The sequence below is a fragment of the Lampetra fluviatilis genome, chromosome 25 (genome assembly GCF_964198595.1).
Source record: "Lampetra fluviatilis chromosome 25, kcLamFluv1.1, whole genome shotgun sequence".
NCBI classification, from domain to species: domain Eukaryota; kingdom Metazoa; phylum Chordata; class Hyperoartia; order Petromyzontiformes; family Petromyzontidae; genus Lampetra; species Lampetra fluviatilis.
Window position 1 is genome coordinate 13,004,919 of NC_136299.1, and position 23,633 is coordinate 13,028,551.

At 43.8% G+C, this 23,633-nt stretch overlaps 1 protein-coding gene across 1 annotated transcript in view; it reads left to right on the top strand.

Moving 5' to 3' along the window:
• The window catches only part of LOC144941837 (prospero homeobox protein 1-like), a 68,945-nt gene that overhangs the window by 28,313 nt on the left and 16,999 nt on the right, over nucleotides 1-23,633 (top strand). Inside the window, exons 3-4 of the mRNA XM_078868321.1 lie at nucleotides 12,673-12,781; nucleotides 22,875-23,069. Coding sequence (XP_078724447.1) covers nucleotides 12,673-12,781; nucleotides 22,875-23,069 — 304 coding nt within the window. The remainder of the gene's footprint in view (nucleotides 1-12,672; nucleotides 12,782-22,874; nucleotides 23,070-23,633) is intronic.

The following is a 23,633-nucleotide window of genomic DNA, read 5'->3' on the forward strand; positions in this document are numbered from 1 at the left end:
ATACATATTGTACTCTCTAATTGGATGTGGTCATCTGTGCGACACTCTACCTGAGAGAGTTTATATGCATTGATTTGGTTGTTCTCTTGGAATGATGAACAATTTTTCACTCCACTTGCTGGCAGCATCTTCGGTCACACGTCCATTCCCGAAGATGCTCCCAGCACATGGGGCGAAACGTCGGACATGGTCCCGCCGAACATCACGCGGTGCAACCTGAAAACAATGGGAGAGCTACAGAGCAGCATGGAGAGCTTCAACGAAGTCGTGGGATTGCAACCCCCCACCGAGCAAGGGCAGTGTTCACTTCCTTTGGTGGCGCTCAGCCAGTGGTGGAAATCCCCCTTTCCAATGGCATTGGAAGCATCTACCAAAATAATTATCACTTTTGACTTCTCACAAAGCGGTACTGACTATATCGACCCTGAATTGATGATCGGGCTGTGTCAACCCACGACCAATATTTGTACTTCTGCTGCAGGGGGCTGGCGTGGTGTAATGGTTACAGCAGCACACTCGACTTGCCGTCCAGAGGTCGCCGCTTCTATCTCCGGGCGCGGCAGTTCCAACGATGGTGCTCGTGTCTTCACTCTACCCCTCGCCGCGCCCGTGTCCACCCAGCGGTGTGAATGCACGCACCACAGTTAGCCAATCGACAGGTCGCGTGTGTTCGGGTCAAGTGTGGGTCCTCCCACCTCTTTCAAGCCGTCTGGCCGGTGTGGAAGAGTAGGCCAAATACCCTCTCGAGGCAGAGGGGCCCTCTAGCGCTCCCTCTAGTGGAGGCCCTTCCGCCAGCAAGCAAGTACAGGGCTGCACCTAGTCCATTGAACCCTCTGCTTCAGCACCGGTGCAGTGAAACAGTTCACAATTCGTGACTTCGTGAGGTCACTGTGGAAATATGATGAAAGATTACTCTCCTTTTTATTACTGCATGAGAAGAGCGAGAGAGAGAAAACCCCCAAGCCAGTGCGGGTAGAGGAGTGCTCACCTGTGATACACAGCTGATCAAGGGGAGGGTGTGGAGCTGCTTGATAGAGGCACCGTGTCAGGCCCTTTGCTTTGAGTGCTTAAAGCCTGTTCCAGCATGCTGGTATCCCTGAGCCGTCCATCAGCACCGGCTCAATGTTTGGGTTCGGTGTGCGTGTGTGCGCCAGCACACGTGCGCGAGTTCATTGTGCGTGCGTGCCAGATGAAGAGATCTGGATAAGAGGCAGAGACTGTGAATGGCCGTGTATTTACACACACACACTATATTCATGTATACACACACACTATATTCATGTATACACACACACTATATTCATGTATATACACACACTATATTAATGTCTATACCAAAAAAACTATGGGAAATAGACACCCACAGATTACTCATCTTTTCTTCAAATATATATTTAAAACATCTTTTTTGTAAAAAATAAATATCCCAAACCACCCTGTAAAAAGTGTAAACTGTTTGGCATGTTATGGATTCATTTCTCATCGCTCGATATTTTCCAGAAAGCTGATAGGCAGGCTTCCAGTAGGGATTATCGACATAAGGCACTACTACTAGAGTACAAGGTAAACATATCCTGCTAATCCTATATTATAGTGCCCTAAATATCCTATAATCCTATGAATACGTTAATATCATGAGAACATATACCAGGTGAGACGGATGTGGCGTGCCAAATTAATTCCCAGAACAGCATTTGGGACTGTTCCAGCTGAAGTTAAGCACTGGGTTGATTTACGACAAATGTCGTGAAAAAATATTACTCAAATGTATCCTTAAGCAAATACGAAAAAAAATCCTATCCACTGATAGCTGAAGGCTAAAGCCGGATGACATCACGTAGAGTTGTGCTGCATACCGCAATCGATTTCCTTATGATTGTACCTCTCTACCTGTTAATCTCTTGGTAGTGCTGTACGAATGTTATTTATTTATCCAGGAAATCATATCCGAGTCTCAGGACTCAATGGCGTAGCTCGGGTGGCATGCAAGCAACGAAATGGCGACCCTCTTGTCAAATTTGCCCAAATGTCCATAACCCAGAGCCTGGGCTCCTCCGGCTCGTGAGGCCTGGGGCAGTCGCATCGCCCGCACACTCGCCCAGATGCAGCACTCGCAACGCTCGTCTACAGGTGGGTCCTGCCTTGAGATGTTTGGCCAATTGCGTGTTAAAGGTGTGCTTTGCATGTAGAGCAGTACCTGCAGAAAGCCCATTTACGTGAGGGGATTACATTCAAAAGGTCAACAACACAGATGGGTTGACGGACACACTTGACTCACCTTGCAGCCCAGTGAGAGGCATGCACCACCACCCACTCCATCATGCAGCATGGCTAGCGGACAGTCTTCAACGCACATTGTTTGACGACTGCGTCTGCGAACCAAGCTTTTTATCGCCGGTCTGAGAACGACGCAGCATTCTGCAAATGATGAAGCTGCTGCTGCTGCTGCCTGACCCGGCGCAAACGCACACGCCGGGGAAACAAATACGAGCACCCGTGTCAGCGCGTGTTTGTGACTCTTCCTGGCTGCCATTCTGCAACACGCGGAGCGCGTCAGCTCGTGTCCCCCCGGGCGCAGAGTCACTGATCAAGTCCGCTCGCGTTGCTCAACCATCACCGCGATGTCTAAAAAGCCACGTTCGGTATCTAATCCACGCACTGCTCCTCTGGTCTCTTCAAGGCATAGCGAGTGCACAATAACTGTCGCACGAAGTTACACATATCTCCTAACTGTATTTCTGAGCGCATATCCATATTCTAAGCCATTCAATAGAGTTAAACGTTTCAACTGGAATTGACAGTGGCGATGTCCCTGTTTCAATATCGGATTAGCCACGAGGAATATCAGGAACTACACAGGTTGTGGGTTGTCTGGCTAATTCTGATGCACAGAAACCTGCTCCCATTAAATCTCTGCGCATGAAGACTGCATATGGAAGTTCCCAATTTGTACGAAGCGAAATTTAGGCGAATGTTTAAATATTTTATCATTGCGCTTGTTGCACCTATTTGTGATTCTTCATCACCACCGAGGACGGCAGTGGTGGTGCTGATGTATGCGATTTAGACAAGAATATTACAGTCCACGTCTAAAAACAATGAAACACCCTTTATATAGAATTGTCCTCGTGGCATTCACACACGTGGATGTCAATTCTGCCATGGTGGTGGGCAGCACGTGGCCCCTGCGAGGGTGGCCCCTTCCAATCGATATCGGCGCATAAGCTGAGAAGAATGGGGCAAGTTTCTTAAATCTCCCTCACCTCTGTCCCCCCTGGAGTATGATGTGCACACGACAAGTAGTGAATCAGAAGGTCGTTTGTGGTGGGGTAAAGTGTGAGGTCTCCGACCTCTTCCAAGATATCTGCCCAGTGTGGAAGAGGAGGCCAACTGCCTCCTGGAGGTCCCGTCCAGAGCTCTCGCTACCGCAGATCCTTCCACCAGCAGTGGCTCGAGAAAGCCACTTCACGACTGCACCTTTAACTTTTACCATATGGATGCAACCTTTTACAGTTAACCACGGAACACGCATTTGCAACCCATTTATAAAAGCCTCCGTGGTTAAAGATTGCACCATTCACCGTCCCTGCGCTCTCAAACTTGATGATTACCATGTATTGAGGCCAATTTTATGAGAATGGAGCATTCTTCGCCCTTAAAATCTCAAGATTGTTGCATGCAGTTGGCATCTCTTTGGCGCAGCTCTCAGAGGCTTTCACGCCTCCCGAGTCTCGCTGTCTTTAGTGTGAGTGTGCTCGCCGACCCGTGGCAATGCATTAGCGAAATCAGCTCTGTGATGTAACACCTTCTTGAGGAGGGAGTTGCCACTACTAAACATTGCAGATGACAGAAGCCGTTTAACTTAAATAGTTTTCAGTTTTTGCAGCGAGTGTTATAGAGTTATCATATAGACCATTTGTTAATGCGAGAAAACGCATTAACAAAATAATGTCAGTCGCTGGCAATCATTTTTCCGTCAATAAGTGTTTTCAGATGGATGTGCAGTAATAGAATTTATAATTTCCAACGATCTTTGTGAAGTAGAGAAGAGATGACCTGACCGCGTAGGTGTCTGCTGTTGTGCTGTTTGGCTCTCCGATGTCTTTCAAAATCGAAGACATATCAGTGAACTATAACATAAGAAATCCATACTTTTACGATTTAACGCTTCACATACTCGTGGGAATTTTAAGACATTGATAACACGTATTAGCTGACCAAGAAGTATATTCTCGCAAACGACAATTACAGTTCCTTTGACGAACGGTTGGTCAGTTCCGTCAGACATCATTGCAGCTTCATTTACACGAATGCATCAGTGGACTAAACAAATTATCCTCATCAAAATCCATAATTAAAGTATTTTTAATAACCAGAGGGGGCGGGGGTGGTGTACTTGTTAGCACACTGAACTTGCAATCCAGAGTTGGTTGGCTCGATCTCCCGGCACGGCACGTGATTAAAATGGTTCATCTTTCTCAAACCGACCTCCGCCACTGTCCAATCGGCAGCATCAATGTGTTCTCCAAAGTTATTTGATCGGCAGATCGCCTATCATGGGGTAAAGTGTGGGTACTCCAACCACGTGCTTTGTCCAGCAGAGATCCTGTCCCTAGAGCTCTCACGAGTGGGGTGCGGGGGGGGGGGGTCCTTTCTAAAACCAAACGTCCACGACGCTTCTGCGGATTTCCACGGCAGCCAGGTGAGTGCTCAGCGCGGTGCCCTGGCGGGCTGCGTCCGTGGAGGTCTCTTTGAACCCCGGCGAGTCTGAAGGGGCATTGTTCGCAGGCACACACCTGTCGCAGCGTCTCCGGTTTCAGGCGCGCACGGTGAGTGCGTCAGGGGATCTGGGGTCAGGGCAGATGGGCCCTTATTTAACGAGGCTCTGAGGAAAGTGAGAGCACTCAAACGGGCGTCTGTCTTTGATTTGCTTTGTGTCCTCGCCACGTCATAATCCGAACCTTGTGTGGCTCGCGGCTCCATATGTCTTGATGGTGGTGGTCGTTTAATTATATTTTTTCTTTATAATTTATTGAGAATTTTTCGTCTCTCCTGCAAGGACACGTGAGATCCCTTTGGCCCAGGGACAGTCGTAAACACCGCAGAAGCTCAATAGAATTGTCGTCTGTAAAAACAACGGATTGGATTTCAATAGGCTTCAAACGGCATTCAGTAACGTTACATTCTTTTTGTTTGTTTCCTAAATGTTACTATTGTACCGCGTAACAAGCTTACGAAATGCAGTCGGTTTTATTTGCATTTCATACATGTGCATGTGGAACATTTCAGTTGGAAAACAAACGCAAATTCGCGAACAAAGCTGCATATGCAGATATCGTCCATCTGATATTATATTTCAGTGTCTTCACGTTCTCATCAAAACGCGTTAACAACGCGACCGCCTTCCCTTAAGTCGCGTATTTATTCTCTCCATTTATAAACTCGCGAAGCAGTTGGCCATCTGAAATGGCGATTTAATCAAGGAAGCAGGTGCTCGTCAACAATGAGGGATATAACGGGACGCAACGTTGGCAGCACTTAGTAAATACTGTACGTGCATGTCAATGGAGTTGCGAGCATTGAGGTTGCTTCATTCATCTCAGTGGAGTGGCTCAGAAATTAAAAGCAATTATTCAATCAATAAATATAACCTGTAGACAATAGAAAACCACTGTGGCTATAATGGCCAATGTCAACCCTATTAATCATCCACTCCAGCCTGTGCCACCGCTCCTTAGATTTAAAATGCAACAAATATATTGGCGAAATGAAATTACAAGTCTGACAGAATTAATATTTGTCAAAACAGGAAATACATTTCGACTCAAAATGCTACAGTATGTTTTGTTTGTAATTATTTGTATTATTAAACGATGAATACAGCGTTTAATAATATACATGGCACACATGACACTATTGTGTGTTGGCGTATGCACAGAGTACACTCCGCCTCGTATTGTCGCTTTGCTCTGCTCAAATGGAGATTAAAGTATTGTTAACGACATCGTCTCGATTTGTTAGATTTATAAATTATTATAAACGCTGTGATAACAATTATATTATTACTTTATTGTTTTTACCCGGGGTGTCCTTGCAAAAGAGGAAAAGTATTATCGCATGCCTCGGAGGGCCTCGTGTTCCATGGTTAAATAAAGAATACCAAGGCTGCTACTTGGTGCAGGTTTAATTTACAGCCATGCAAACATCTTAGGCGAAATTGCCCTCCTTTTATTTGATTTCGGACCATAATTTGTTCTAGACAACAAACTCTATACGATACCAAATCGCTGTTATGCATCGTGTAATGTGCGTATTGTGCCACATTTACACGTTGTAGGTAATTACGGCACACAATCAAAACCACATTTTCTCTTTAAAGCTCTTGTGTATAGACCTGATGGGAATATCCCGTTCCCTGCGTCTCTTTTTACACTGTAAACTAAAAATATCACGACAATATTAATGCAAAGGCTCAGGGTAATTAAAAGTATATTACATACAAAAGCTATACATTTTAAAACCTTTGAAAAGTTAAGAGAGCTGTTATTGTTGGTTGCTATTTGTCACAAGGCTTGGCCATCTCTTAAGAATGCCCTCGAATATAAAAAAAAATATATAAACATAGCTACATTCTGTCCAACCACATATAGATACAAAATGTGTGTCCATCAGCCTACTGGCTTTATAGGCAACATCAAGCAGCATTCGCTTAAGCAAGGAAACTCTGGACTCGTTTTGACCTTCTGGGTTTCAGCAGCAGAGTCAAGATTGTTAATCAAATGCTGTTGGATTACCAAATGTTATTGGCAAGTGCACTCCGTGTCACAGATGGAACCCAATTCAATGAGTGTGTGTCCTGTTGTCATCGTCTGCTTGTTGAACACATTCGTCAGTAACACTGCCCTAAAGGTAAATAAAATATGTGAATAGATGCCATTGTGGGAAAAGAACCTTCTTCATAGCGGGGGATACAAAAAAATCCCTTCCATTCCCCCCGCCTCTGTAAATGGACCTTGGTCTTTGCCCATACATAACCCAAACCCACCTAAACTCTTCACTAATAACATGAAGGTACCCATTGTCATTGTCTCAGATTTGTGCTGCTAAAGCCGTAAGCCCTAAAGCCCGCGCGGAGAGGCGTTGACCCATTTAACACTGGTTTGGCACACATGGGGTTTAGTGTGGAAAACAACGTGTGGGTCAGGGGAATCCAACGGCATAGAGGGGATCGGCAGCGGGGTACTGTTGCCGTTCGCCTGCCGTTGTTTTTGTCGGCACACGGCTCGCCTGCCGTCGTATCCGCGAGCTCCTCGACGGGGGCCACGCAACACAGTGCGGACCTCATCGCGACATCGTCCACAGGCCGGTCCGCACTTCACCTTCATGAATTGAAAATTCAAGACAAGCCACGTTCGTGCGACTGTGGCCATGCAGCCCAAACTTTGGATCGTGATGGTAAACCACTGTCGGCTTTCGCGACCAATGTCATCCATAATAGTGGTTTTCTTTGGGTTAGATCGCATAAATATATAAACGTGTCGTTAAAACCCGCCACCACACAGCCAACTAGTAAGGGTTGTCACTAGTACAGCACACCGGTGTGTTGGAGAGCCAAGCCACACATTTACAATCTGAGTACGACGTTTCGCCAGTAATTACAACTAGCTTCATCAGTCGCCTGATCAGTCGATTTGATGAATGTCCACGATGTAGAACTTCGACATCGTTGCGGGACACCATGCGGCAACAACCCGGAGACACAACCTCGAGCTTGAATTCCGTGTTGGCGGTGCCACATTTGGAGTTGCTGGGACACATCAGATTCCATCACAAGTTGAATTCAATTCCAGTCTGATCCGATGCCCAAATTCTTGGGCCAATCAGACAGCAACAACATCTGCTCATGATCAATGGATTGAGATTTGAAGTGGAAATCACAGAGCTACATCTGAGATCTCTTGAAATGGCCTCTGTTCTACACAGTAGAGGGCAGCATGTTCCCGCCGGCCCTGCTGCAGAGTATCGTTAACCCTTTCCCAAGATGCATGGTGGGTGTCCCTTTCATCGCTGAATCTCAGAACGCACAAGCGGCTCAGCGTTGATTTTATTCAGAGAGGCGAAGTAGCGCCGCTGTTTTTAAATACATTGTACTCAGCGCAGAGAATCCTAGCGACACGACCACATTCTATGATAGCTGGCACCAAACTTTGCCACCCGCCCTCCCGCATGGCCTTGTGGGAGCCTCGGCACCGATAAAGTTACTTTATTTTCTTTCCGGCTTCACTTTTACACTGACATCATCGGAATAGAATCGGAGGAAAAACTGATGACGGACACGCACGTCATCGGTTGCATGACAGTCAACCCGATATTTTGTTATGCTTATACCTGGAATTTAGCCAAATTTACTGTATATAGCCAACCCCGCTACTACTAATCATAACACTGTTAGAATAAGCAGAATTAGAAGAAACGGAAGAGCAAGGAAATATTTTGCGTTGCATTCATTTCCCCCTCGGCCTCAACCCTATTTTTATTTGAACAAAAACATTGATTTGTTTTAATTCATCTCAGCCAGAGCCTCATCTCCAATTTAAAACTAAGCTGCTCAGCTTTTATTTACATTTTTTGGCAAGGAAGTCTAAAATAGACCTTTGAAACAATAAAGTGTCCCTTTAATCCCATGATCAATTCATTGATTTGACTCTTCACTAATATTCTGACCTTCTGCCTCCTTATTGGACAGTCGATTCACAGCACAAATATCGATCCCAGCAAAGATTCCCTTGGTTTAAAGGGGCAATGTCACATTTTGATCCATAACTATCCAGTAGGGAAGAAGTGGGGTTTGGAGACGGGGATTAACAGGGCTGGGAGCTGGCTAGGGGAAGGATGGACGTGCGCGTATGTACGTGCATGTAGGGCCCTTATTTCAACTCCCGCATGAAAGTGTAATGTATAAAAGTTAGTACGTTTCTTTAATTGAGCAAGGTGATGATAAGAACTTGAGAAAATAGGCGATGGGAGGGAATGCCCCGGCCGGGCAGTGTGAGGAGAGAAGCAGAGAGAGAAGTGTTGTGTGGTCTGCAGTGCTGTGGCTGAACCACAGCGGGTGTACGCAATGTATGTACTGTATGTTGAACTTCTTTCGCACGGCACACAGCAGTCGGTTTGGTAGAATGGGTGCCCAGCGTGGTCACGGAAACAGTAAGCGAAGTAGGAGCGACACGAGGGTGGCACGGAGCGAGTGGCTGCTGCTGCTGCTGTATCATCATCTTCATCGTCTTCATCATCTCTGCAACCCCGCCGACTGCCTTGTGTTGAATGCCACAGGGCGCGGTGAGGGGGGAACGGGCTCTTCCAGATACAACAACAGCAGCTTCCGTCAACAATGTTATTTGTACAGAAGTAACACTTACTCTCGGCCAATATACAGAATTCCACATTCGTATGGCAGGGGCCCAATACATGTCCATCAAGTGACGTGTGCTACCGCTTCTCAGTCGACAACGCTTTGAAGAGATGCACACGAGATTTATATTCGCGACTTGCAAATCAGAAACTGTGATTACTAAAACCCAATATACACTGTCTACTTCAGAGACGCATCCATGTAAATACTCATGCCAGGCTATAAATAGGCATAAACAAAGAAGCGAAACGTCCCTTAACAGACACCTGTCACATCGTTTTGCCATGGTTTCGCATTGTTATGGTAACCTGAAATCCCCAGTTAAACAAAAACCCACCTCTCTCACCCTTACAGCTTGACCAGGGTTCATTGAAACCGGAGGCAGCAGTTGCTCCGATTGTCGTAATCAGCGAATCAGTGTCAGCCTGTCGACACAAGTCTTCCCTTACAGTGAAGTTCGTGATTGTTTCAAGGTCGTGATTGTTTCAAGGTCGTTATTGTTTCAAGTTCTTTGTTGTTTTAGGTTCGTTGTTGTTTCTAGTTCGTTATTGTCTCAACGGCATGGACATGTTTGTGCTCTTTGACCCATTTGAAAAAGGTGATCAGTGTCCAACAACATTTATTTTTTATTTTTGGTGAACTGCTTTTGAATTTAGAATCGTTTTCTTGTGTTCAGTTTGTTATCCTTCCCCCAAACCACCGATGAGCCCGGTTGGTTACGTACGGTTCGAAATAAGTTCAACATTTATACGAACGAAACAGCTTCAGGATTTGTGTTCCACACTTTGCTTGAAAATATATCCCTTACTTGGTCCTCATTAAAACGATATTCTCACAATACGAAGACAGCAGTGTTAACTTCTGATCCATCATCATGAACATCATCTTCATCAGCTATCGTCTATCACTGCTGGATCAAGGCCTCCCCATAATCTTAAGCATGAGCCGTGATCTACCCACTGCTGATCCATACATATCTGGAATCATCTCTTGTGGTCTCGTGATACATCGGCGTTATTTGGCTCACCGTAACAGAATTGGCGTTTCACGCACCCTTTGTTGTGTGTTTGTGCTCGTTATTAACAGATCCGGTGCCTACAATATTTCGAGGCTGAAAGGGGATATGCTTGAGCTGAAAACGCACTAAATTAAAACACAGCAGTGATGTGTATACTAGTATAAACGCTATACATGGCTTGTATACGATAATTAAATTGCCGCAGCTTTGCCCAAAAATAATATATCGCTTTTACTATTTCCACTCATGATCGTGTAATATCAAAGTGCTGCAACACTAATTTTGATATAAAAGCACATTTCAGCTCTTAACAATGTGCATACATATATATAAAACAGCGTGAAATGTAAATAATTTTACATGCAAATAAAGTATTCCTATGCACATGCTGTAATTGGATAGACAATTCAGCATGCCGTAGTATAGAGGCATGCTGGAGAGACATTAAGTATTATCCGACAGTACGCACTGAAAGTGCAATTTCCTTGATGTTTAAACTCCACGTATTGTGTTCAAACATGGTCATAGATGGCTGAAGACCTGCTGTAATATTCCAACAACCACACTGACTGCTTTGCAAACACATCTTATCTATTCTGCTGTCTATATCACTAGTGTGTTTGTTACCCGTCCCGTGTATTATATGTTGAGTCGAAAATTATACGTAACCCTACTTTACCAGCGGATACATACTCTATTGGGATTACCATCGACTTTATCACAACACATCTGCATATCAATAAGCATTACGTCTACGTGACAATTATTCTATCGTGACAAATTAGTCAAGCTGAATCCGTTTTAACTCCTTATTGTGATGGTTTTTGCCAACAAGCATAAACGCATAAAAGAACTGGACTGATATCTACATTCTTCCTCAGTTACCATTTCCATTCACCTGCCAATGACTGCGCATTGCAAGGGACACGTGGCACGGTGGTTAGAACACTGCACTGGGAAGTTCAGTATGTATGTTGAACTTCTTTCGCACCATACGTAGACAAGATGCGAATCGGAGATGCGAGTGAAGGACAATAAACTAAACACAAAAATCTGTTCTAAAGAATTGAGTTTTCAATCTAAATTTAAAACTGCATAGCTCCAATGGCTTAATCTAGATTTGAAGTTTTCGTGACTGCAGGGATCCATGCTCTTTGGTTCTTTCGGTAAAGTCACGTAGATATAAAACTAAATAAATAAAATCACAATGGCTTCTTATAACGGAAGGAAGAGCGTTCCAGACGTCCGCAGAGGCGCATCTGAAACCGCGTGACGCGGTGACCGCCTTTGTTCGATGGCTGCAGCCACAAGCCGCCGCCGCTGCGAGGATGAGCGCAGTTCGCGTGATGATGGTTTATGCTCCTTGACGAGATCAGCGAGGTGTCGTGGTTCATGTTCGCCATGGCTAACATCATTGGCGAGTGATATCTGATGTGATCCTAGTTTACCAACCTGCACTAACCAACGTGGTGAGGTAGAGTCAAACAAATCAAAGTTACTGACATGGGGTGGGGGAGACCTTCATTCAGCCGCAGATTTGACAAAGGGTCGCTATTTCTATGATTAACAATTGTAACTCATCTCTTACCTTTTGCCATGACAGAGGCACACAATGGTATACACTTTTACCAATTATATTACATTGCTATGATGGTTCTTTCTCAGCAGGGAGCATTTTATGATATTACCCCTTCAGAATAAGTAATTTATTCTCTGTAAGTAAATTATGTTTCTGGCTTACCGTTCAACTGCGCGATGGTAGTGAGCGTTCCATAACTAGTAGTGTCTTGGGATGGGACTGTACTTCGATAAAATTTAAATTCAATTTGTAATTATAGTTTAAGATGAAACATGGGTCTTATTATACCTTTCAGTGAGCTTATCTGAGCCATTCACTTTTCCACGTTGATTTCACACGAACGGTGAAGCAGACGAAACAATCTTGTTCAACCAAACCCGTTTTATAAACATGACCGTGTCATCACTCATACTCCTAATTAGCGATTAAAATGTTTTCCTTGAAGTCACTATATTGAATGCGTTTTTTGGTAATTAACATCACATCTTCTTTACCCAAATGTTTAAAATCGTTGCGTGTTTTTGTAACGCTATCGTGGGGAATGTCTCTCTGCTGACGCGCGTGATCGCTCGCGACTCGTCAATGCTGACGTGCATGAATGACCGCGATCGCTTCCGCGCTTGCTCCGAAATCGCTGCCGTTTAACCCTTGACCTTGAGCTCACGGCCAGGAAGGTCTCACGCCGGGTCACCTCAAGAAGGCCAAGCTCATGTTCTACTACTCGCGCTACCCCAGCTCCACCATGCTCAAGATCTACTTCCCCGACGTCAAGGTACCGCTTGATGGGTGGTCGCCCTCACGCCGCCCTTTGCAGAGGTTCACTGCTCGGAATCCAGCAGGCGCCCAGATTACGAGGGTGGACATTGAAGTGTGAATGTGTGCAAATGTACTTGATCTATTGTACGTCTTTATTTTGAAGTAATTTGCTTACTTTTCCTTTCTATGTATGTTGAATTTGTATCACACCATATGTAGCCAACCGTGATAATCAGAGGTGTGGGCTAATCCGGTACTTTGCACTCCTACTGCGTGTTTGTACTGTTTGTTGTTGCAACTTTCAGACCCGCCCGTACTGGACGTAGGTGAAAAAGAGCTTTATAGGTCATCGGATTTCTCCTGCAGTTTCAATAACGATTCTGATCACGATTCTGTCAATGTAAATTGGTGTCTGAATGTGACCTGCACCTCCCTAGGTAAAGAGTGTTTAGTTTAGTGTCAAAGTAAGCGTTGTGGAGGCAAAGGCATGTGGTTGAGAATCCCGTTGTAGACCAGCATGCTTACTTGCTGACGGCCCTTGCCCAGGCAATGGATACAGTCCTAAGATGTGATCTATATGGGTGTATTCATGGAATAGAATACAGTTTGTTGCTGGAATGTATTCTCAAATGAGGAATGTAAACTAAATAAGATGGTATATATTGCCACACAACAAGGGGTTCGGGCTCTGCAGTGCTGCTTACGACAAGAGTGGAAATCTTGACTTAAAGCTTTCGTGACTGCAGGAGTTCACAAGAGTGTAGCTTTGAAACTAACTGTTTAAAAAATATTCACGCGCAATTTATTTCTGAAATATATATATATATTTTACATATACAAGACTTTTGATACAGGACTGTGTACTTTTGTTTAAAATTTGATGTTTTACAATACACAAACCATTAAAAAAAGTGTACAGAAGAAACTGCCAGTAAGTTATTAATATATCTCTATGTTAATGGAAGACAATTTAAAACTATGACATCAAAGAAAACAGACAATTAAAAAGCGACCATCATACACTGACCAAATGTAAAAAAAAATAACGAAGTTTTCAAATGGGTTTTCACATTTTATAGTTTCATCAAAGCCAGCAATGCAGTCATTTTAAACCCTGCAATTTCTGGATTTCCCTCATGAACTCCCTTCCCTTAAAGTTACAATCCTCTGCTAATTATATCAAGCAGTGCTAACATATTAAGATATATGTATCCATGACATTAGCCACTTTAATTTCGCTCAGTGAACTTTACCTGGTCAGTAAAATAATTTAGTGTTGTTTATATTTACACATTTTCTGCGTGTTAAAATAATCCAAAAGCATAATAAGGAAGGCAACGTGTTCGAGAGAACATTAACTGAGGAGATGGAGTCATGAAATCAGTTAATGCGCGAGCCGGACGATAACATCGCCGATCCTGAAAGATGGCTTGGGGAGGCCTACATTCAGCAGTGGATTGAGCATGGTTGATAATGTTTATGATTTTAGCCATGGCATATAATTGGAAACATATTTCAAAATGATATACCTACTAATGCTAAATATGTAATCCTTAAAATGGTTAAACAGCATACATGTTTGACGAACATAATTATTTTTAAAATGTAAAAAAAAAACCTTCAGTCAGGATCCATCACAAGGGTTTGTTTACAAGCACGCATTTGATTTTATCGTGTTTGTATTTTCAATTTACATTAGATTTTTCATTTTAATGAGCATGTGGGAACAAACTCGTGCGTTTCCTTAATGACCCCTTCATCTACAATCCCCATCCGCGGCAATATCCTGCCTACCCCCAACAGCACCAGCATTGCCACACATACTCCTTTATTTTTCATGTATGACCAAAAGCTATTAACCATTTCAACATTCATATTAAAGCCAACAAACATATTGGCCACATCACCAGGATAACAAAAACACAATTTCATTTTTATGTCATTATTTGGCAAGTAAATATCTAATGCTCTAATTTCAATAGTTCTTTGTTGTGCCTATTACTTTGCCTAGTAGGCCGCAGGCTTCAAGCCAATGAGTGGTAGGTAGATCATAATTACAGCAGTTTCTTTGCACACTCATAGTGTTGCCTGTTGTAGAGTTAAATGATGCCAATATGCAAATACTGACATTTCAAAAGACGAAGTAAACATGTGAACTCCTAATGTATTCTTAAGTGATTTGATTACAACTGTCTCTATCTCTGCAGCAATTAAGGGGCCCCTTTTTGTTTTGGAGCGGTAGCCCTTTGAAGAGCGTGACAATTACCGCGCACGTTAACACATCGACGGTTAAGCCGGCAAAGAACGCTCCACGCACCAAAGACCAGAGTGCCCCAAAAGCTGCAACCATACCCCCAGATACAAGTGGGTAGTCATTCACCAGGTCCCATACCTGCCGCAATGGGCAAAGTTGGCCTGTGCGCACTTACAGCTCTCCAATGCGGTTTTGGCATTGTACCGCGTGGCGCCCGGCGTGATGTCGGATGTTTCGCTCTGCATTCTGGGAGCTTCCGAAACTGAATTGAAGCTGCCAGCGCGTGGAGCGAAACGTCGGACGTTGTGCCGAACGACACCGCAGTTCAACCCGAAAACTTGTCAGAAAGCTATACAGTGCAGCACGACCGCAAAACCTACGTAGCAAATGCTGGGGAAGTTAACGTGCACGAAAAACAAAGTTATACAACTTTCTGCTGAATGTTTTAAAATACCCAGTTGTAATAGTATCATAGAGGGCCTTAAATCGAAACAAGTTGCCTTGAATGTTTAAAGCCCCATTGACATAATAATTGTTGCATTGTAAGGGAAGTCATAAGAGAAGTAATAAGGGCACGGAAAACAGAGATCAGTAAAAAACCCCAAACAATTATGCCAAACAAAATAAGAAAGCATAAAAATGAATAACCTTGGTAGGCGCACGGCGTGTGACTTCATGTTGCATTTTGGTATCTCCTGCACTCTGTAGCTGTTCTATTTTGTAGGTGGATTTTATTTCTACATTTCTTACATTTAATAAAAATTATAAAATTTACACTCAAGCACCATTCACAAATTAAAGTCTCAAGGCACCACGAAATGAAGAGACGATAGATAAGAAAGAACCACATGGCAGAAAAAGAGCCAAAAAGGAACTCAAGTCATGAGGAAAAAGTTTTTTCTTCAGACGTGAATTCATGATTCAGAACACTAGGCAAAAGCCGTATCTCCACAGGTTGGGGGGGGGGGGGGGGCGTTCCACAACTGGGGGGGGGGGGGGGCACAACAGTAAACGCCCAACACCCCAAGAACGTAACCGAGGTGGAGGTATACAGAACGTAATAGGGCACAATTGGCATGCAGGAAGTCGTGGGTTCTTTCTCGACCCTGATGCCTGTTGTATATTTAGAGTTTGCGTGTCTCTCTCCCCGTGGTCGCGTAGATCTTTCTCCGAGTCCCCCGGTTTTTCCCTCCACATTTAGAATCAACATCACTCGTTTAGAGTATTTGGCCGCTATCAATCTCCACGTGATGATAAGCCACTTCGTTGACCTATCATTTATGATAGCAAGGTCGTTTCTGAAAAGGAGCTATATAGATCCTTGGGCTTTACCTGGAAAAATAAAAAAGAGTTTAGTTTTATAATTTTGTTTTACTTAGGACTCAGTTTGTAAATTTTAGATTACTTTAAATATCCAATGAACCAAACGCTCTTTCAGAGATTTCTTGTCTAGTTGCAATGGTAAGTGAAATTAATTAGTCTTTTCCAGAATCTGATTTATAAAAATGTATGCGGTCGATGTTTCAGAAACCCTTCCTATATTCTGCTTGCTCACACAATTGGAGAAGCAAATGCATAAATATGAATGGCCAAAACTTCAAGCATCGCAGATTTGCAGATGACAGTCACCATGTGTCATGAGAATGGTCTCCAGGATATGTGAAAATAACTCGGGTTCAAGATATAAATGAGTAAAACTAAAGGCTTGTACAGCAAGGTCCCTTAACAACAAGATACAATTGTTGGAAGGTTGTTGGAAGGTCCAAGTGGAAAATACAACAGGATGTGAAGCTCAAAGGTAGATACGATAGTTTTACATGTAGGCTTTCGCGACCAATATCATCCATAATAGAGGTTTTTTGGGTTAGATCGCGTAAATATATAAAAGTGTCGTTAAAACCCGCCACCACCCGACACAGCCAACTAGTAAGGGTTGACATGTAAACAGAACATGCCAATTCGTCACGAGTACAGCCCACAGGTGTGTTGGAGAGCCAAGCCACAACGAGTACGACGTTTCGCCAGTAATTACAACTCGCTTCATCAGGCGACAGCCAGATTTGTGGAGAAGTCTAACTAGGACTCTACTCACCAATCTTACATTAACATGCACATTTTTACCTGGCAGCCCTTTCATTGGTAGAAACCCCACCACCGTCACGGTCGCTGCCCACCACTGACATTAACATCGACTGCCCCGCCCATGCTGCTGACACTTGGGCTACGTCCATTTCAAACCTTTATAGACAGTTTGCCTTTAGTAGCTAACCCCCTTTTCCTGATGACGACCGCTTGTGTTGCGATCGAAACATCGTAGTTTTTTGGTATTTTCCTTGAACCTATGTACGTGACTTAACCAAAAGACCCAAAGAATATGAATTCCTGCAGTCGCGAAAGCTTTAAGTCAAGAGAGAAGTCTAACTGTTTCGTTTCTTATAAAGAGGCGTAGATGTGGTGACCATTCTTCTGCGCTTTTGGCGGGGGGGGGGGCTGGATTACTGAGTCAATGTACATTATGCATGTACATTATGCGAGCCCTTTGATCTTGTCTTTCTTGTCTATTGTTTGTATTAAAATAGCCCTACCAACGGTAATCCCTATTGAAGTATGCTGCCCTTTGTAGGCATGCATTTTAATCATGTATTATTCGATGATTCGCTTTCACGCAGCACTAAGGCGGTAGCTATCCGAACGGTTAAAATTATTTTTCTTTCAATTTCTATAGATTCTCTAATTAGTCTTGGCCAGTAGTAGCTAGTTTTGCACATAACTTCAACATGATCAAAATCACTTGAGTGTCCTTGTTGGCATGCGTGTTCTGCTACTGCTTTTGTACCAGAAATTAATATCTGGTACAAAACATGTACTACCGAAGCTATCAACAGAAGGTGTGTACAGAATTAACTGCACGTGTGGTAAATGTTATGTTGGGCAAACAGGACGAATGATCAGCACGAGACTAAAAGAACATCAGAGAAATATTAAATTATCCCAAATGCAACTCAGGAGTAGCAGAACACGCGTGCGTTGACTCACTTCCTATAAATTACCCCAGAGAGCTGAGAGACGGCTCCTCAGCACGAGACAAACGAGGAATAAAAACCATGCATGTACCCAGATTCCGGACTGCTTTCATAAGTTATCTTGTCCTCGGAAGTAAGATTTTGTTGTTGTATGAATCCGTATTGCCTTGCTATGACGTACGGATCACGTGGGCATTCGCAAGAAAAATGGAAATTGTGCAAAAACTGAAAAGCACTCAGAGAAGCTTGGAGCGGTTTACGTTAGGAATTGGATGCATGGAAATGAGAGAGTATATGCAACCTGGAGACTTCGCAGTCTCACTGCCGAGAAGAGTAAAGAGAGCTGGGGCAGGGCACGTCGCCTGGCCGGACGATGGCCAATTGCCAAGAATCATGGCGGAGTTGCCACCAAGAGAGCGAACCCCCCGTGATGGGAGCTTCCCCGGAGGAGATGGAGCAACGCTCTCCGTTCGTGTGCGGGCGCTGGGTGGATTGTTACACCGATTCATGGCGAGATGCTAACTCACCAGGCTCCTGTGCGCATACAATTATCTGTACGTGAACTCACGTCGCCATTTCTTGCTCCACCTATGCTTCGTTGATGCTGTCTAGTTTGTAGCATCCTTCATAACTAATGCTGTGCCATTCAGTGTCCTCTCTAATGAACTTATTTGGAAAACATTTACTACACAATGCCACGAACTCTGTGGGAATCACGCTTACAGCAGCAATGTGGTTGTTGTTCACTTGTCAATTATCTTTAATTGAAACAGGAACAAACTTCTGTGATTAGACAGTAAAAGGCTTCCTATTCACAGGCCTGCCTTAACACACTGACTCATTTTGCCATTATTGTCGCGATGTCTGACACATTCTAAGGTACTTGTTGGTTTTTAGCATTGTATTTCCAGAGTAATCAGACTCCCGTTGTCAGTATTTTTTTCCCCAGAACTAAACACTGGACATTCTTAAGTTCTGTATTAAATGACTAATGTACTTTTTTCAAACCTCTCAAATATATGGAAAAATTGCACTATGAGCATGTCGTACTTTCGCACGACTGATGTTTTGATAGGCCTGAACTCTGAAACATTTGCAAAGAGTTAATATTCATATTTGCGGAGCAGTGGCGCAGTGATTAGCAAACTAGGCTCTGAACAAGACAACCTGAGTTCAATCACCAACCACGCCCTCATGGGCGAATGTCTTTGTTGTGATCACGTTGTTGTTGTCGTTTGTGCTTTTTGTTGTGGTGCCATTTCTTCATTTGTTTATTATTTGTTTTGCTTGGGAGTAGCAGAGTTTTCATTTGCTTGGAAGTGGCTGTGTATGGGGTTTAGTTATATATATATTTAATGTACAGCGTTATGGGATGCTATTAGCATGAATGATGCTATATATAATTTACGTATTATTATTATTATGGCAAAGATCAGTGGCGAGTGATATTAGAGCTAGTCCTGGGCCTCCACCCTCACCAACTCTCACTGACCAGCACGGTGAAGTATGGTCAAACAACCCCCGTGACAGAAAGGCTCGGTGAAGCCTTCACCGAGCAAGGTATTGATAAAGGCCTGTACAGTTCAGTGTTATCATTATTATGAATATTGTTGAATATCTGTTATATTTATGCCATATATGGCCCTCTGTTGAATTTCCGGACTGCGAGGGATGCAGACGGCTTCGGGAAGCCTTCATCTAGCAGTGGATAGATAATGGCTGATGATGATTAGACACTGTAGCAACGCTGGTTTTCGAGAACATGAAACATCAAGTTATGGAGGATGAGTGGAGGGGCGGGGACTGATTAACTGATGCATGCGGGCTGATTCACTGATGTGAAGTTAACTTATATTGCAGTGTAATGTATATATTTTGTTTAGCTGGAACAAATTCCCTGCAATTACAGAACCCTTGACTGGTTCACTTTGAAGGCTCACAACAAACCTCGAGACGAGCGGGAAAGGCAGCCACACTGTGAGCCGGCACCAAATCCCCCCCCCCCCCCCCCCCAATCTCTGCAGTGAAGACCATGAGCAGTGAAGATCATGGGCAATGAGCGTTTACATCACTGGCCATGGTCTGTCCACTGCTGGATGAAGGCTCCCTCAAGCCCATCGTCGCCGTGTCTCGTGGCCTCTTGAAGCAACCATCCATGGAGCGCACGGAGCCAAATGCTTCCTCCGTCTCGGGCGAGTTCACCCCTTTGGCTGCGACTCCGTTGTTAGTCTCGACCGCCACCGGCCGTCATCGCTTCGAGGGACACGTCCTGCCCAAGGCGATGTCCTCAACTTGTGCACCTTTTCTAATCCGTCTGCTCCTCTTTTCCTCAACTGCCCGCATGCGCTGACTTGCAAGTGAGCCAATAACATTGAACATTCGTTGATCTCCCATGAAACCGAAGCCACGGTCCACGACTGCATTAGGGAGCCACTGGAGGAGCTATGCACTACAGTATATTGAAAACATATTTCTTTTGAACAGATTTTTGTGTTTCGTTTTATGTCATTTCCCGCACCTCCGACTAGTGTGGTTGGCTACGTACGGTGTTAAAGAAGTTCAACACACGTACGGAGCTAAAGAAGTTCAACACACGTACGGAGCTAAAGAAGTTCAACACACGTATGGTGTTAAAGAAGTTCAACACACGTACCTGCGTAAATACAAAATAACATTCCGGCGGCATTCGGTCGATTGGCGTTGGTCTCCATCAAAATCCTCCCGCTGAATGTCACGCACACATTTTCATTCCCCTGCCCACAAAGGTCCCCGCGAGCATGGCATGATAGTGCCGAGAGCCCCACAATGGAAAACAAACACTTTACAAAGACTGATGTGACCACAAACGGGTTAAAACTTTCAATCAAGCAGCTGTCTGATGGCCACGGGTACTTAATTAGTGTGTCACTGAATGCCTCTCTTTATCCACATCATTACGGCACATTTCAGGCCACACACAAAAAGACCTCCAACTTGCAGCCACGTAATTACGCTCCATTAAGTGATGATGTTAAAGAGAGGTTACTTAGCATGAGGAACGCAAACAGCCTAAATGCATGCTGCTACCCAAGTGAACTTCAGTTGTGAATGTGATCAGCTGGTATTGTCTGCGAAATTGCACGGGGACAGTTCTGAATGGCTTCCAGCTGCTTGTATCGTAACAGGCGATGTCTCTGCTTCTGAAAAATATGAAGTGTCTGTATAAATGTGATGTGGCAGAACGATTTTCCTTTTTAAAATTATTTGTTATTATCTTTCTTTGATGGGGGGTGGCTTTTGGTTGATTATGCTGTGACAAATGCCAAAAGCATTTTTTTTATTGCACCGCACCGCATAGCTTTGCTTCAGTATGCTGCTGCTCGTTGTTGTTTTTTAAAAATGAAATATCAGATAGTTCTCGTAATGATACATCTTGCACATTCAAGTTGCACAAAATATCACTGTCCTGGTCACAAAAGCAAAGTTTGTGGGGAGTAATAGCCATTTTCAGTACTTTGAGGCATGAGCAATTAGAAAATAAAATTTACTCCCCATGAACAAAAAAAAAATTTGTTGCACAGTGTTATTAGTGGAGTGGATTATTAACTTGGCTTTTGTGTCCTGGTCACAAAAGCAAAGTTTGTTGGGGAATAGCAGCAATTTTCTGTACTTTTGAGGCATACGCAATTAGGAAATAACACTTACTACCCAGGAACAAAAAATAGTTTTTTGTTACACAGTGAATTATTATCACGTTTAAAAGATAAGACTGTGGAGAAGCCGCCCGTCAATTGAATATTTAATAACGAGTGTATCCTTAATGAATGCTTCTGTAAGACTAGTTGAAGGGTCCTTTACAGGTCAATTGGCCATCCGAAGAGAATGTTTTTGTATTTATGTTATGTATATTAAGTGTCTTGAGGATGATAGCAAAATTATTATTTGTTTAAATGTCTTTTTACGCAAAAATAAATTCCTAGTCCTAATTCTTAAAGTTATTTGGGAAACAGTGTCATGATTTCACCTTTGTATTAAATAAAACTGTTGAATGAATGCAGAAATGTAGAATTGTAACGTGCCCTAGACAAATTTAAACTATATAACATGCAGAAATCTGAGCTGAAAGCTCGAATTTGCAATAAGATTATATATTTCACAGTGACACAGAAATGCATTTAACATACCCATCAGATATATGGCAGGAATAAAGTGAGCCATTAAGGAAATTACTATTGCAAAGTGTTATTTCTAAATGTTCAACTAAATCACGCACGTAATTTTATAATGCTAACGTCATATGTTAAAACGACATAATTAATTGATACTGTTTTTTACAAGTTAATTTATTTCAATTTCAACTTGTGCATTACAATCTTGGCAAATACAATATATTGCAGTCTGGAGCAACCAGTCGTGTACAGGATTTGTTTTTAAACATACATTGCGTTTAATATGACGCAGGGTTAAAGTCAGGGCGCAGCCTCGCACTTGCTCTCTCGTGCCAATGCTGAGGAAGAGGCCTCCACTGGAGGGGCCCTCAAGAGCCTCTCCAGGTGGTGTCCCCACTCTGCCACACTGGCCAGACATCTTTGAAGAGGTTGGAGTACCCACACTTTACCCCACCACACGCGACCTAATGCTGCTGGGTGGACAGGGGGGGGGGCGGAATTTAAGAAACTTGCACCGCCGTTTCAGCTGCCGCGCCAGGAGATAGAAGCGACGACCTTGGCTCGGCATTGCGGTCTGCCCACCGTGGCACCGGCAGCGTTGGTGTGGTAGAACAAGCGCGCTCGTTCTAAACACACAGCTACCCGCGCTTGCGCTGTTCTTGTCTCCCCGACGTCTCACGTCAGTTCAACCGCTGCATCACGTCCCAGCTCATCAAGTGGTTCAGCAACTTCCGCGAGTTCTACTACATCCAGATGGAGAAGTTCGCACGGACAGCGCTGGCGGACGGGGTGACCAGCGCCGAGGAGCTCACGGTCACACGCGACTCGGAGCTCTTCCGCGCCCTCAACGTGCACTACAACAAGGCCAACGACTTCCAGGTCAGATCCTGCTTTGTTATAAGATAACTACATATATGTACGCTACAGTGTACACACGAGCAAAGCTCTTCCGTCGCAACATACGCGTAATCATTTTGTTTCAGTCCACTGGCCTCTCAGCTTCCCAACATTACCCAGCAGCATTCGTTTAAGCAAACAAACTTGACCGGTTTAGACCTTCTGGGTCTCATCAGTAGAGTAAAACAGTTATGTGTGAGTTCAGTTATTGATTAAATATTGTCTGTGTGATTGACAGACAAAAAGTGTTATCAGTTGCAAAGTTGCAATTTTCAGTACGTATTCTTTCTTTCTTCTGGAAGCAAAGCAAACCAATCAGAACAAACTATTTACAAACCTACGGGGGGAGACTGGAGTCGCGACCATCACCATTCGTGCATCTAAAACCATGACATCATATCACGCCAACCCTACTCTTATATAGAGCAGTATAAACATTGCTATGGCGACAATGTTTTGACGAAGCTGCAAGCTGCCTCGTTCATTTTTACTTTATTGCACCGTCTGCTACTTTTGCTGGCCATGCCATCTTCAGTCCTTGGACGG